This window comes from Calonectris borealis, chromosome 11 (assembly GCF_964195595.1).
Source record: "Calonectris borealis chromosome 11, bCalBor7.hap1.2, whole genome shotgun sequence".
NCBI classification, from domain to species: domain Eukaryota; kingdom Metazoa; phylum Chordata; class Aves; order Procellariiformes; family Procellariidae; genus Calonectris; species Calonectris borealis.
This window is the reverse complement of record NC_134322.1, coordinates 19,700,512-19,717,380: the sequence shown is the minus strand read 5'-3', so window position 1 is coordinate 19,717,380 and position 16,869 is coordinate 19,700,512. Positions and strand designations below refer to the sequence as shown.

The window sequence follows — 16,869 nt, the reverse complement described above, 5'->3', positions numbered from 1 at the left end:
TTGAACAGGAATTGCTTAGAAAAGCAACAGGCCCTTTTCTAGAAAAACTGATGAAAATGACTCATACGCTACAGAAGCAACAAAGATAAGGGAAGGCAAAAACAACACCAGACAGTGAAACACATGTAGACATATGAACAACAACAGAAAACGCCTGCCATATAAAGGAAAAAAAAAAAAAAATCACAATCATATAGCAATCACTAAAAAAGGCTGTGACAAAAAACACTCCTAAGGCATTATTTCACAACAACAGTTTTTCTAAAGCAGTAAATAAAAACAAATATCAAACCCAAAAAATCCTCTATCTTCAATCAAAAACCTACTTCAAAAAAACTGCTTGGATATTCATGAAAAACTCATAAAAGGAAAAAAAAAAAGAAAAAAAACAACAAACCCAAACCTAGAACAAATACAATTAGAAAAAAAAAACCCATGAAAAAAAAGGAGTGAAAACAAGCGGGGCGTGTGAGCACCCTTCAGAGAAAGGCACGGGAAGCGCACCAGAGGAAAAAGCGTTGCGCGACGCCACGTGTCTAATAGAGGCACGCCAGAGGAAAACGTATCGTGCGACAACAGCTCTCAACGTGGGTGCACGGAACGCTCCAGAGAGAAAAAGTGTTACGTGCCGACAGCTCTCTGTAAAGGTGCGTGGAGTGCAGCAGAGGAAAAGGTGTCGCACGCCAACGACTCTGTAAAAGGGCGCACAGAGCGCGCCAGAGGGAAGAAGCATCGCGCAATGACGACTCTCAATAAAGGCGCATGGAGCACGCCAGAGGAAAAGTGTCATGTGACAACGGCTCTCTATACGGGCGCATGGAGCACGCAAGAGGAAGTGTGTCACGCGACGACAGCTCTCTATAAGGGCACGCGGAGCACGTGAGAAGAAAAGGTGTTGCGTGATGACGGCTCTATAAGAGCGCGCGGAGCATGCGAGAGGAAAAAGCGTCATGCACCGACGGCTCTCTATAAGGGCGCGTGGAGCACGCGAGAAGAAAAGGTGTCACGTAACAACGGCTCTATAAGAGTGCGCGGAGCATGCGAGAGGAAAAAGCGTCGCGCGATGGCGGCCCTCTGTAAGGCCGCGCAGAGCACGCCGGAGGAAAAAGGGTTGCGTGACGCTGGCTCTCAATAAAGGCACGTGGAGTGCGCCAGAGGAAAAGGTGTCACACGATGACAGCTCTCAATTATGGCGCACAGAGCGCACCAGAGGGAAAGTGTCGCGCAACGCCAGCTCTCTTTAAAGGCACGTGGAGCGCACCAGAGGGAAAAGCGTCATGCGCTGGTAGCTTTCCATAAAGGCACGCAGAATGCGCCAGAGAAAAAGTGTCGCATGACGATGCCTCTCTGTAAGTGCGCGCCGAGCGTGCCAGAGGGAAAAAGCGCTGCGCACAGCCACCTCTCTATAAAGGCGTGCAGAGCACGCCAGAGGAAAAAGCATCGGGTGCAGCGGCCTCTCTATAAGAGTGCACGGAGCGCGCCAGAGGAAAAGGTGTCACACAACGCCAGCTCTCTTTAAAGGCGCGCAGAGTGCGCTAGAGGTAAAAAGCATTGTGTGACGCCAACGCTCAATAAAGGCGCGTAGAGCATGCCAGCGGAAAAGTGTCATGTGACGTCGGCTCTCCATAAGGGCACGTGGAGCGCGCCAGAGGGAACAAGCGTCGCGCGACAATGGTTCTCAATAAAGGCACGTGGAGTGTGCCAGAGGGAACAGCGTTGTGCGACGCCACCTCTCTGGAGCGCACCAGAGGAAGAGGTGTTGCGCAGCGACGGCTCTCTTTGAAAGTGCGTGGAGCACGCCAGAGGAAGAAGCGTCCCGCGACGCCGCCTCTCTATAAAGGTGCACGGGGCGCGCCAGAGGAAAACTGTCGTGCAACGACGGCTCTCTAAGGGTGCGCAGAGTGTGCGAGAGGAAAAGTTATCACGTGATGGCTCTGTAACGGCACATAGAGCATGAGAGAGGAAAAACTGTTGTGCGACAGCGGTCCTCTATAAGGGTGTCGCGAATGAGTGGTTTAGAGGCCGCTTAAATTTTATCTCCTTCTGAGATCAACAGGCGGCCCAGATCAACAAGTGGCCCAGGGAAGAAAAGGGAGGGGTATGAATGCACCACCACAAAGGGCACGCAGAGCACACCAGAGGACAAAAGCGTTGCGCAATGGCAGCTCTCAATAAAGGCGTGTTGAGCGCGCCAGAGGAAAAGGTGTCGCGCGATGACGGCTCTCTATAAAGGCACGCAGAGCGCGCCAGAGGAAGAAGTGTCACGTGACGCCGCCTGTATTATACATGGGCACGAAGAGCGCCAGAAGAAACGTGTTGCGCGACAGTAGCCATAGATAAAGTATCACACGCCCCCCTCAGAGAAACATGCGCGCAGCCAGCTCTGAAAGAAGCAGCGTGTGATGGCGTCCCTCTGAGAAAGGCGCGGGAAGAGAGCCGTAAAACGACGGGAGCTCCCCTACGGGAAGGTACGGCTGGAGGGGGCCGTGACACACGTGGATGCCCGGCAGGGGCTGTGCCCAGTCGTGCAGTTTTTGAATGGCCCTCAGGGGCAGGACAGGGTGTGGCTTGCCGCCCACTGGGAGAAGGCATGAGGTCCGGGTGATGCACGGTCCTTATGCTGTCGGGTGGCTTGTGGATGGTGGGCGCTTCCACGTGGAGCTCAGCGCCAGAAAGCAGACCCTGTCCTTGCTTCCAGGCGGCGTGGGGCGTCACCCACGAGGGCCAGGGGGGCTCCCGCCCATTGGGCCATGTGGCAGACAGGCCCTGTCTTTTAACCGGTTGGTTCCTGTAGTAGTACATAGATATTTGCCATCAGACCCCGACTCTGTGTCCCTTGTGAGGATGCTGTGAGCCGGACTGGAATCCTGTCTTCAGCAAGTGTTTCCACTCTCCGATGAGAGATGGCAGGAGAGCCGTCAGTGGCATTTTCACTGCAAACATATCCCTGAGCCATGCAGCAGGTAGCTGCTGTTTTTTCTGCGCACCTGCCCTCTCCCCTCACGCCCTTGCCCCTTGCCCATCTCCAATAATCCCTTAGTTACACCCGGCAACCGTACCTTGGGGTTTCCTCCCCCTTCTTTGGCAGCGTACAACATCTGTAAGGCAGATTCTGCTAGCGTCTTGCTCTGGTCCAACACAGTCATCTGTTGCTGATGATCTAGTGTTTTGGATGCCACGCCAACTGCAGCTAAAACCAAGGGTTCGAAGTAACTTGCCAGCTGTGTTACCTAAGAAAGCCAGAACAACCACAGAAAGCCATTAACCCTGTTTCTCAGGTATAACTGAGAGGAAGAACCATATTCCCTGATTACCACCGGGCCGTGGGTTAGCTCAAGTAGCACACTGTCCTAGTACTTCTGCGCTGTACAGCGTTTAGTTTGTATTATGTGCCCATGTGATTCTGTCTCCCCTCACCTTCAAATTCCTTGATAAAGCCATGTGTCTCCCCCCTCAGATGCACACGGTCCCTTGAGATCACGTTTTTAAAACCGTGAAGGCAGCCGCACACTACATAGGAGCATCCATGACAAATCTCTCCTCCATGCAAGGGAAGGATTTCTCAACCTTCATGGTGGACAACAGATAACAAATGGGACTGCACTGGATTTGGATGGCTCTGTTCACCTCAGGGACCGCTTGTATTCGCAGCCTTCACTCCCTAACCTCTCAAACCCTCTTCATCAGATTCCAGTGCAGACCGGGATGGTTCTCTGCTGTGTAAGACACCAGAGTGGGCACAAGCGCTAACAATCCCTCTGGACACGGTTCATCACTCCTGATGCATGAACACTTCCCTAAGACAACCCTGCAGTGTTTCTTGCTGCTAAAAAGGAGACTAGTGGTTACGTGCTAGTCTGCAACCCAGTGGCTGGTATAGGCCAATAGGACAGGCATGCTACAAAGACCGCGTACCAAGCACGCTGCATTTTTCCCTAAGTTAATTACGTGGGCTCAATACAGTGTTTGGAATATCTAAAGACACGGTTCTGCTAGCAGCTTCTGTTGCTGTATTTTAGTCTTCAGAAATGCGTGGAGTCAGTCTCTTTGTTTTCCTCAGTTTCTGATCTGATTTACACTTGTTCAGAGGAAATATCTGCTTTTGGCTATACAGGTATTCTAAGACAATAAGCAAACATTTTTAGATGAATGAATATTTTTACAGTCTACCTGTCATCTGACACATCTTCTACAAAACTACAACCACGCTTGGCTCCTGTCAGAAATCCATGAGACTTTGCTTTTACAGTTTTTACTGAATGCGAAAACCCTGTACTGCTTTGGGCCGATTACTCCACATAACACACACAAATAGCCCACTGTGGCACCATCTGGTACACCTGAAGCCTCAGAAGTTCAAGTGTGTGTACATTTGCAGGGGCTATAAGCATCTTTTGAAGGCTGGCACGGGGAAGAAAAATAGCAGTACTTCATGTGCAGGGAAAGATATTGAAAGGTTTACTCCATCTAAATGACTATGTGGATAGATAAGAGCCAATAAAATTTTAAGACTTAATCAGACTTCTTTTTCTATTTTGTTTCTCAGAGGATTAAAGCCAAAAAAAAAAAAAAAAAAGGAAAACAACTCAATCATAGGTCTTTTAAACTGTGTCAAAGTAAACAGCAGGAATGGTTTCTTCTGCATTCAGCAGGAAAAACAGGCTCAAGAAAAGTGCTGTCAACTTCGGTCAACATTTACCTAACAAGCAGGAGGAGGTATGTGACTCCCTAACTACCTGTATCTTAGCAATCCTGATTTGTTGTGTGCCTCAAGGGCTAGGTAAACTGAGAATCAAAACTGCAAATAGTTATGAAATACTTGATGGTTATCCAAAGCTAAATGGAATTACTTGGGTACAACTCTGGAAGAGCTCTCACACTAACAAAGTGATTCCTTTCCAGTATTAAATATACTGACACAGAAAACTTGTATTTATTTTTCTCTCAAGAATATATTGTAGGATGAGGAATTACTATCTGAGAAACTACTAAAATCTTGTAATAACCACAGTAAATAAAGCACACTTCTTGTACGTGTGTTGTAACATTTCATTTTTAGACAGAGATCAAATAAGCAAAAGTTCTACCATACTTACACTCCACATAACAGAGGGACATATTTACACAACGCTTACAATAGAATGCAAGATTGTTATAAACCTTTCTTCCCCCTTACCCCTAAAAATTTGCAGCAGGGGCTGAAACTCAGGGTAGTTCAAAATAACAATTTTTTTCCTAATAAAGCTAACACTCCCTCTATAATCAATGGAGACAGAGTGCCTCGCTCAGAAGGTGGAAAGCAGGCACATCACACTCCTTGAAACCACAGTCTAAACCTCCCTCTCCTCAGACTACGGAAGCTGCTTCAAGAGATGGGCCTCCATAGGCCAGAGGTAACCTCTGTGCGTATCCCACACCTCCCTCCTCGCTTCGTCATGAGCTGGCCAAGAAATGGAGTGGCGCGCTTTATGCAAGGACCTCAGATCAGGATAGGATCTGACAAACCTTTGCCAGACTGCATCAACTGGCCAAATTCTGCTATATATACATATTCGAACTATAACTCTGTGACCTGCCGAACAAGCCTGGACTGTGATGGGCCCCAGGTCCTGTGGTCACCTTAACACAGCACAAGAGACAGAAGAACCTATACATATGTACAGCTGCTGGCTGTGATGGCCAGAGGTAGGGAGACCTATAACATCACGCTCCGCCCTTCCATCTTTGCTTTTCCCTCCCCTTTCTTCATTTGTTCTTTCTCCACAAACCTGCCCCTCACCAAAAACCTCAATGAAAATATCTTTCAGATGGCCCAAAACATAAACAGGTTTATTTTGTCTCAGCCCCAAGTATTTGGAAATCCCAGATCTTTCCTCCCTCCATACGCTTTCTTCTGCTCTTTCGTAGGAAGTAGAAAAGCTACTAAATCATGGTCTCCCCTAGCATCCAGCTGTCTGAGATTTCAAATACCTTTGTAATGGTAGGACAGTACCTTGTGCCCAAGCTGAGCTGCCTCTCCCCGAGCTGCAGTAGCTATGGGATCAATGAGGTGGCCAATTTCCTGGACGACCGATGTCAGCTGCTCCTGTAGAGCCTAATATAAAGAGAAATTGTCAGTTACTATCACAGCTGTTCTTTTATTTATGGTTGTACCATACCATAACCATCACCCTCAGACCAAACCAACATACTCAGAACGCTGTTCAAACGACCCACTATGGTAGGATGCAGAAATCCACACTGTCGGCTTTCTTTACATACTTGCTCATTTCTCCTCCTTTTCCCTGTTTCAACCACAAGAACCCTGAAACAGGCCTGCTCCTCTTTAGATTTATATGGCAAGTCTGGAAAGAGAGGGGGGAAGATGGCTCCCTCCTACTCCAACCGGCAGTACTCGGGAGTAGGTGTCCTTTCTCATTGCAATGTGACAACCCTCCGCCAACCTATTCTTGCCCTCCCAAAGATTTAGTATCATTGCACCGATCAGAGAAACCGATTTAAATATGAAGAAATCTTCTTCAAAGCAGACAATACAGCCCAAGAGCAAAAAGCTCTGCTGTAGACTTTGAAGATAGCAGGAGAAATTCACCTATAAGGAAAGACAAAGGAAAAATAAGACATCTCTGAGGGACAGAGATGTCATATGAGGGACAGCTTCTTTATAATAGGCTCTACAGGAGCAGCTGACATCGGTCATCCAGGAAATTGGCCACCTCATTGATCCCACAGCTACTGCAGCTCGGGGAGAGGCAGCTCAGCTTGGGCACAAGGACATCTCTGAGGGACAGAGATGTGGACTGAACCCCTGAATACCATCTGCGGGAGAGGAACATAAGAAGAGTATATTACTGGGCTTGTTGAGGCATAAATACTGGCTTTTAATTCAGAGCCACTTAATGTCTTGCCAGCTGCTGGGACTTAGCTCACTCTCATGAAAGGCGAGAGAAAATAAATACTATTTTTTCATTTCATTACATTCCTGTATTGCTTTATACTAAATAACGGCCATAACGTTTATTTCCGTTTGACGTGGTGTCCAAGATGACTTCATTATTTAAATAGAAAAGAATTATATCTATGACATATTTCCTGTAATAACTTCTTTTGTATAGCTTCATTTAGTCTGAGATGTTTCTAGTATGCAGCTTTGCAGCCCGAAGAAAACCACTGGAATGCAAAAATAGACATGTAATTTCAAGAAGCAAAAGTACAAAAAGAGACTAAAGAGCAGGCTGAGAATCTGGTCATGACTTTTCGTAGGCAGTCTGGCATGACAGCCCTTCTTCAATTAGATAAAGGCTGAAATAGCACAGCATTGGTCTACATTACCACAGGGCGGGGCGGGCTTTTTTAATGAGAACGTATCGACATCAACTCCAGATTTCACTTATTTAATGACAAAATAGGCATTAAGAAAAATGACATAGACATTTACATCACCGGACTTCTAGTAATAGATGAGTTTCAGAAACATCCTGCCTTCCACATGGCAAGGCACCAGAGATACACTAACTATCAGTTGGTCACGTCAGCACAGGAAGTCAGAGTAGTATGTGACTGTGGTTAAAAATAATACTGCCACCCCTACTTTTGCCTGGTGATTCTGGTATCTTTCCAGAAGTGATACACTTTGGCCGGCACATGATTTTGCCTAGAAAGATTGCAGTAAGAATACTTCTCCCCTCCTGGCAGATTGTGCCGAGTGCTCATCTCCAAATCTTCAAATGAAAAGCAAAGCAGCAGGGTAAGGGCTGCTCAGCATTCCTCTGTCTGTTCCTGTGCTATCTGCCTTACCTCAACTGAGATGTCATCCCTGGTGGCCAGACTCTGACTGACGGCTGCAAGGGAGGCCTGCTCAATGTCTCTGATGCATCTGTTGATCCCGTCAATGGAGAAATCACATTCTCGCTGGCCTGGGGCCTTGTCCCTGAAAGACGGAGATAGCAAGCTGAGCACGGTGGGAAGGAGGCAGGCTCCTTCATGAATACACGCAAGCGTACCTCATTACCTGGCAATACATAAAGCACGTGGGAGGAGAACAAGGATGAAAGTTAGCTTTGTTCTACCTACAGGATTTTGATGTATGTACAGAGTACTCTGCACACTTTCACACACGCACATCGCTCCTCTCTTAATGATTAGACAGAAAAAAATTTGTTGCCTCAGAATAAAAGTGCAAATTCCACCTCCTCGGGATGGCCAGACTGGCCCAACAATGGAGGGCAACATGAAAATGCAGCAGACAGCCGGAAAAAATATTCATGTTTCTGTACAGCACGATCAACTGTCTCAGAAAACAATTCCTTAGGTATTAGGTGTTATGTTCAGTCCAAGGTATCTTTTAACAAAGGTTAAGTTTCTGAGTACTTTGTCCTGACGTGCAGTTTGCTATTTTGGTACAATCATTATCAAAAATCAACGAATCTGTAAACACTCCTTAGTTCACTCTTTTCATACCATTTTGATTTAATCAATATTAAGAGGTTAAGTATAGAACCACACTTTAAAATTTTCAGTAATAAAGGGATAGACAGGTTTAGTCCAAAAAATAAAGAATATTCACTTCTTGCAAGTAAACTGAGAACACTATAGTAAAGAATAGATGGCAAAGGTAACGTATACACCGTCTGACCCACCTTAAAAAAAATGCTTGTCTCTACGTACTATATGTTGGTACGTGATCTGGATGGAGGTAATATTAGGTACATGTTTTTTATTCTACAGCATTCTCTATTACATTTACCTTAAACTGAATTGGAGGTGGAACCAGGGAAGGAGGACAGAATACAAAGAACAACCCTGTGCTGCAGAGTGCTGCAGTCATTAATTACGATTAAACACCCAGCATAACTGGAGAGATACTGTGCATCACAGAATAAATAATTTCCATTAGTGAAAAATACCACAGTGTTAATGGCCATATGGTATTATTCTTTATGAACGACTGCTCAATTATTACAGCTTAAATGTGGACACAAAGAAGTTACTACAAAAGACATACCTGATAGAGGTGATAAGACTCTTGATAGAATCTGAGACAGTATGGGAATGCCCAGCTAGTACAGACCACGTAGGAGGGTCTTTTGGATTGATAGCCAAAGAACGAGCAGTTTTGATCAATAAAGACGAGCTCTCCAACATTGTTTTAGCAGAAACTAGAATTGGTTCCTGTGCTCGCGATCCCTGTGGTCAGAAAGGTACAAGAACACAAAGAACATTTAAGTAATTATTTGAGTTCGTCCACACTTTCTTCTCCTAAAAATCTGTTTAATTAATTAACAGCATTAAAATGGCATTATCATTTCTCGTATCATACTATTTATTCACGGATAGTCAACATGGAAATAGTACTAAAATCATCGCAGTCCAATTGTTTTCTCTGAAACATACTTAAGAAACACTTCTCAAGTTTAGAAAGGCACCATCCAGCTGAGAAACAGGAGAAAACAATGACACTTGTCTAGTCATAGACAAGACGGACATATCATTGAAAGTAAACTTTATTTGTCACAAAACTTGCAAGATCCAACCAAGTGTGCTCTTTTCCCAGGAATTAGTTGGTCTACAACACACTAATTGGGTCATCATCTCTATATCTATTTTATCTCCAGTAATCTGGTAAACCCAGGTACCACCTGGAGGACAGGCTTAGATTTCAGTTACAGCCCCACAACTTTAAGACTGCAACAGTTACTGCATCATCTGATATTGCAAGCTGGAACAGAGGCTGCCAAAAGCAGGAAGGAGCAGTTGGAGAGTCAGTAACAACACATGGCCTCTACTTTGAAGCTTTTATGAAGCTTGAAGGATTTATTTTATTCCCCCCCCCCCGAAAAAAACCTTTATTAGTTACTTTAAATACTATTCTGTTGTAGTTACAGGGGTTGGGGATGGAAAACTCAGGAAAAAATACAGAAGGCCCCCAGAAAGTTATTCTTCCCAAAAATCCTGCTTCTTGTCATCATGACTGCATCATTTTTGGAAGGAAAAAACCTGTATTGTATCACTTTACAGTGCCAGGAGACTGGCAGCACTTACTGCAGCCTAACTAGTTTTATCCTACTGGTGCAAAATTCAAGGTCAGAGGTTAAGTGAATGGCAGCAGAATGCCCTATGAACACCCAGGAACACAGAGAGACTTTTCCGGATCAGATCTTTACACTCACTTCTCTCTCCCGACGTATGAGTAATTCAACATTTTCAACTTTTTGAGGGTGAAAGTGCAGCATCCTGCCTTACCTCAGTGCTGATCTGTGCTGGTATGCTGACAAATTCTGGATTTGAAGCAAATGCCGTCAGATTTTCCACAGCCTCTATCAAAGGTGCAGTAGCAATTCTGCACTTGTTGCGGTTCTCTTCAGAGAAATCGCCATCCAGGGCCTGGAAATTAAATCATGATTGAGTTCTGTCTGAATGGGTTCCTTTGCAAAACTGAAGGAAGATGGTTTAATTCTTTATAGTTTTAACCTGTTGTGTGCTTATGACATGTGAAAGTTCCCCCACAAACAAGGCTGACGCAAAGATTGTGATCCTTTAAGCATCTGTTTCTTTACTTACCTGGTTATTGACCCCAAACTTAAAACTGCTGCTTTGCTTCACAAGACTGAATAAAGGTTTTCTATCATTGCACTCTGATGACTCTCATAAATTGTGTCTCAGCACCTCATGCTCCAAAGGGTGGAAGTGGCTAACATGGTGGTTCTTTCCTGTAGACTGATTTTTAATTTTTTTTTTTTTAAGCAAACCAGTAATTTATTGTTCTCATTTTCACACGAGTCAACTGATCTCTTTCATAATCTCATAGGAAAGATTTCAATATGAAGGACCTTCTGTGTAACGTAATAGAAACCTTCCAGTCCTAAGAGCATAATTATTTTAAAAGACTCTCAGTAGCAGACCAGCTAATGGCTTCCAGAAGAGTTTAGAATCTTGAGTCCTCTACGGCTTAACAAGTATTATTTCTGCTTGCATGAGGAAAAGCTACCTCCTGCCAAATCGCAGGCAGGTATCTGGAAAATAAAAGATTACTATTAACAGGAGACTTTTATTAAAGAGCAGCAACATAAACGGCTTCTGTTTGGTCCCCAGTATTATTTGTTTCTTTATTTTTCTCTTATAAACATGGTAAAGCTGTCAGAAATACCTCCACAAACCTCCAGATATTGAGCAATGTAACACCATTAAAAACTTTCACATTCAGTTGTTTGCAAATTATTCTTACGGTGCAAGCTCATTAAATACATCAACACAGAGGTGTCTCCTACGGGATGGGACAGTTGCCTCTCCTAACACTAATATTGCCCAATTCTTTCCATCTTGACTACGGCAGTTATACCACTGAACCTGTTTTCCAATTCAGGTCTTCAAAAATGTAATTAATGATTTCTTAAACCACACATATCGCAGAAGGTAAAAAGATATTTCTAACTGTTCTGATTCTGTCTCAACAGAAAAAAAAAAAAGAAATAAAAACACAAAGGAAGATGGAAGCACAATTAAGCAGCATTTGTACCTTGATAGTTTTAACCAGGTTAGCAGTGCTGTTTGCAACTTCCTTGGCAGACTGCACAAAGTGTCTCTTGGCAACAGGATTTGCTGTCTTTGATGAAGCAATGCGACAAGCATTGCACAAAGCAGAAGTATGTTTGGCCACAATTGTGGCAGCTGATAATACCTGTAAAAAGAGATCGCACAAAACAAGCAGATTGTCAAAGAAGCATGACAGTTACTACACTCTCGCTCTGCAACGTCGCAGTTCAAAGCCATGCAACAGCTTCAAACGAAAACTCCTTTGCTTGGTCACAAATAACGCGAAGTCACGCGTCCTAACAATGACGGTCTCACTGCAATCCTCTGGAATTACCTGTGATGGGCTGCTTGATGGATCTACCAAATTCTGGCAAGCCATCTGGATTGCTTGATTGGCTCTGGCAAATTGAATTGGGTCAACAAGACCCTGCTGACCAGCCTGACTGTTTGGATCCGAGATGCCAACCAGGTAAGCAGCCTAGAAATGGAGAAAGGAAGAAAACAGTCCTAAGAAACAATGCTAAATCTGTCTTGGTTCTTTGATAAGCTTGCCATGTCATAGCACATGGTGGTCAGAGATTATCCAGAAATCATACTGTGAAGTACTATTAACATTTTTTTTAGTAATAAATCTCCAGAATCCTCCGAAACCAAGGAAACTTACCCTTACACTTGTGAAATTTATTAAGTCAAAACAAAACTCTCCCCTGTTTAAGCAGCTGGTATCCCTGGAGATGTTATTTTCCACTTGCATAGCCAATGGAAAGAGCTTTAATGGTCATTGCATCAGCAAATTATTTACTGGATTAGCCACAGTTGGAGGTCATGAGGGTTTTCATCAAGCCTGAGTAGAAAACCAATTCATAGCAAATGCACTACTGCTGAGTGTAGGACCCATCAAGTCTGCGGTGAGATGATGTCTGATGGCCAAACTTGATTTCTTTCTCAACTAAATAAAAGTTTCATGCCTCTTAACAAGGAGGAATTGTCTGAACTGTCAAAACCATATTTGAAGATTTCTTGATGAATTTCCATTACAGATACAATTATCTGTCACCTTGATATACCAGTAAGGCAATGCAGGGTTAGATGTGGAGGAGATTAAGTCCATACTGAGACATTCCATATTTGGAGAAATCAAGAAACGGTTTCCAGATGCAGAGCATGATTGCCCACAGCCAAATCCTTCACTGAAGAGGCTGCATCAGCTCTCAAAGGTTCAAGTCACCCAGTTATCAGATCAGTGAAACCAGTGACCAGATCCAGATTCTAATTTTTTGTAGTAGCTTAAGAATTTCAGTTATTCCGAAAGTATCTGAACAGCTGAAACAGGTTGCTTATTATTTAAAATGTCTGAAATTAGTAGCGCTCCTTATGAATTTTTACAAACTAAATCAAACTCGATTCATTCATTTTAACTGTGGCTGTTTTTTGTGCACTTATCTATGAAGTAATACTTCAGAGCTTGAGCTGCAAACATGAATTCCATATGCTGCAGCTTTGATGTTTGCTTTATCCTCAGAAAAGTTTCCTTCTTGATGTAATTTCCCTTCCTCATAAAATATGCATGTTATTGCACTCTGCTGCTTGTGCAATGTACAGCAGTGTATGCACAATTTCTGTGGATCTACACAGAGCACGCCGTGTAGTACAAGGTCATCATTTGTTTGGCCACAAGGAAGGAAATCTCAGCTTTACACACGCACAACATGAGCTTTCTAAAAAAATAAAAGCATACACTTGCTTTACAGACTTCAGTCACTTACCTGAGCTGCTGCCTCTGTGAGGCCACAAAGAGCCTTGGATGCAACTCCAACACATTCTCCAAAGACTAAAAGATCCCCAGTTTTGGCATTCTGGGAAATGCCCGCCATTGATTCTCCAAGAACCTCAGAAATGAAAAAAAAAGTTACCTTCCCAATATGCTTCCCTACCACTCAAAGGTAAGCGATTCCTGGCTTTGAGCCAGTTCTGGCCTACAAACCTCTTTGACTTGGCTTCCAGAAATTTTAGCTAGTTAATGACTTCACTGAATTGGGCACATTCCTCTTCGTGGCGCAAGGGATAAGGCATGCAGATCAACACTGGATTGACAGTGCCGAACATAAACACTATTATAGTGCAAATGACTACAAGGATACAGAATTAACCCTCATTATTTTTGCTATCATCCAGTAGTCCTCAGAGCTAGCCTGGCGCTAGGTACATTTCACAGATTGCAGAACATGACAACAACTCCCACAGCTGCTGTCGACACATCTGGGATGTTCTTTGCCCCCAAACTCACTGAAACTCAGTGGAAGTGAAATTGCATCTAGTCTGCTGGAACCATCTGAATGACAGGATATACCTTAATTGCCACAGGGTCTCCCACTGAATTCAGTTTATTTTCTTTTAAAATTCAAAATAAGATCTGACTGCAGTAGAGCGTTAGATGCAAGATGACATGCACATCCATTAAGCACTTTCTTTTTCTTTCAGAGAAGGAAGGATCTGAGACAATTCCAACACATCAAATAATAAGGACACCAAAAGCAAAGCTTCAAAGAAAGATGTATAGCATGGTACGTTTAAAAATAACTTAAGAGATTTCACACAGATTTTCTGATGTGCTGGAATATCTAGACTGCTCAGACATTTCTCTAAGCTGTTTTGCACATACAAACGATACAACGATATTTCATTGCCAAGCCTCCCATTTACGCTTCTAACACAGCTGCAGTCAAAATATATCATGAAAGTATGACATGCTGTCTAATACACAGGAGAGGAAGGGAGAAAGGGGGAAACTTTAACAGCATTACATACCAGTCACTTAAGTAAAAATTTCTTACCAAGGCAATACGCCTTCTAAGTGACCAAAACCTGAAATTACCTGTAAGAGACCCATCTCAGGCTGAGCTTTATCAAGGAATGCAGCGTACATTTTAGCTATAAACACTGTACTGTGTTTCTAACATGTTTGATGCATGTGGAAACTTCCAATAATCAAAATGCACTTTACAATTGGCACAGAGGTGGGAAAAGGGAATTACCTTTGAGTTTTCCATTACGCCCTCAATACAATCAAAATACGAGAGATCGCTCACAGGTTCATTGGGGTTATCCAGCATTCCCTTAACTGTCTGAAATAATGAAAGATACTCTGATTATTGACAGAGGCTGAAATACTGAGCTGAAAAGAACATAGACCATCACAACTATCCTGCTTATACCAATGTAATCTTACAACTTTGTCTCCAGCAAGCAAACAAAACTACACACTCACTGAGGGCTCACACACAGATGAGCGTGCTACACATTAAATGCTAGCCTACATTAACTGAACTGCAGTAACTACACATTTGTGCACTATGAATCTGTTGGAAGTATAGGCTAACGTGGTTTGCCTTGCGTTTGTGATGAGCGATTTATGGTCAGTTAGTGATGCTCGGCTGACATGAGGTAATCTGGTTTTCTGTCAGTTGTCAACAGTCTAACATGTTTTCAGTACTATTATAAATTTCATAAATGGAATTACAAGCGTGATAGGAAAACGAGCTACCATTTATTGCGTACTGTCTAGAGACACAAAGGGCTACCAAACTAAGTGCAAGTCAACCACCTGCCTGCCTCTTACTACTGTCAACAGATTCCACCAACACAGCTCCCTCTGCCAGAAAACTACATATACTAGTTGGGTTTAATTTCTTTTTTTGAGGTGATTCTGATTCCTGGAAATAACAACGTGAAAGTCAGTCACATATTCATTGAGAAGAATCAATACATTTAGATAACAAAACTTATAAAAAGCTGTAAAATGCAGCAGACTAATTCTCTTCTACATAAAAAAATCTGCAATACGCCTTTTTCCAAGTTTGGAGGAACGCTATTTTCTGCCAAATATGAGGTAGAAAAGACTTTTAGTCTTTCCGATGAAAGTGAAATCCGTAAGTATAGAAAGATACCAACATCTCTATCTGACATTCGCCTTCCACCTGAAGGAAATCTAGGCATGATTTTAAACCCTTAGACTTTTCTCATAACTAAACTCCTAACATTAAGATACACCTACAATATTTTTAACAGCTCAGCTATTGCTTTTTAAAAGCTATAGTTTAACTTAAAGCCTTACAGCAATTAAACTGTGAGAACAAGGTGACGTGAGGAAGAAGTCATATCTAGAAAACAGTTTCCAGTTGCCTCTTATCTCTTTCTCAGTTCTCACAGACATTGCAGCAACTCTTCTTTGTTGTGCTCCATCTTTAAATAACAACTTGTAAAGCAAACAGCGTTCCTGCAGTACTTGCACTACTATGGAGTCAGAAGCCCTCGGAACATAAGGAAACAGAACAGCGAAACACAAGCCAGCACAACTTCCCACTGACATATATTTGCTATTACTGTAACACCTTTGTTAATCCTTTCAGCTGCAATTCTGGGCAAGTTTAGTTATCTCATTGGAGGTCATACAGTAAGGTCCTCTCTAAACACAGTTTTCCAGAGTCTCCAGGGAAGACTACAGAGCATACTGTCAGTCTCTCAAATCCAAGCTGATACACACCTCTTTCTACAGAAACAAACCTTTTTAGTACTTTTAAGAAGCCCTGGAGAGACTAGAAATAGTAGGCGATGAATAACCAAGGGAAGAATTAAAAGCTCAATCATTGTAAAGAGAAATTGAAAGTTAAGGCTACTAAGAATGCTTTCCCCAAAATTTGATAGCTTCCTCAGGTCACTTTGATACCAGTCTCCAGCCTGGCTTCAGGACTGTGTGGTTTTGCCTCAGTTTCCCTTTTCTCATAAATTAATCTAATTTCATACACCCAGGCTTTTCTCGCTAACTGTCCCTCTCAGGCAAGTGTCTCCTGAAGTTCAAGATGCTACAGATCTTCCTTCTGCCCTTCCTGGACTCTGCTTGCAATCCATGCAAGCCATGCTATTGGCACAGAACCCTCTGCAATGGCTTCTTAAGGCTGTTCTGCCCTACATTTCTCCCCTAAGCTCTCATTTTTTTGTGGCTTATTAGCTGGGAATCCTGACCTTTCACATCCCTGCTGTTTTGCAGACCTCTCCCCATTAGTCTTTCAGGAAGTCCTAAGAAATGGCGCTTCCACCCCTACATTCTGCAGTGATTTCAGGCAGCCATTACGGCCCAATTTCCAGTTTTTTCTTTCTATTACTTGGACTTGCTGCCACTCCTTTTAACCAAGGGGATAACATTTTTAAGCTCAAGAAGCTAAGAATTCAAAAGTACAAAGCAGCTCCTAGGCAAGCTCCTACCAATATTTTGGGATGATGACTGTGGACTTGCATATTACAAGAGCTCACGATACCCTGGAATGCACTGCAATGACCTTT

At 43.3% G+C, this 16,869-nt stretch overlaps 1 protein-coding gene across 1 annotated transcript in view; it reads right to left on the bottom strand.

Annotated features, from left to right (window-relative positions):
- TLN2 (talin 2) overlaps positions 1-16,869 on the bottom strand; it is a 211,402-nt gene that overhangs the window by 43,883 nt on the left and 150,650 nt on the right. Inside the window, exons 34-42 of the mRNA XM_075160321.1 lie at positions 14,565-14,654; positions 13,296-13,418; positions 11,864-12,007; positions 11,513-11,674; positions 10,240-10,380; positions 9,002-9,183; positions 7,795-7,927; positions 5,993-6,094; positions 3,060-3,230 (exon numbers count right to left, since the gene is read on the bottom strand). Coding sequence (XP_075016422.1) covers positions 3,060-3,230; positions 5,993-6,094; positions 7,795-7,927; positions 9,002-9,183; positions 10,240-10,380; positions 11,513-11,674; positions 11,864-12,007; positions 13,296-13,418; positions 14,565-14,654 — 1,248 coding nt within the window. The remainder of the gene's footprint in view (positions 1-3,059; positions 3,231-5,992; positions 6,095-7,794; positions 7,928-9,001; positions 9,184-10,239; positions 10,381-11,512; positions 11,675-11,863; positions 12,008-13,295; positions 13,419-14,564; positions 14,655-16,869) is intronic.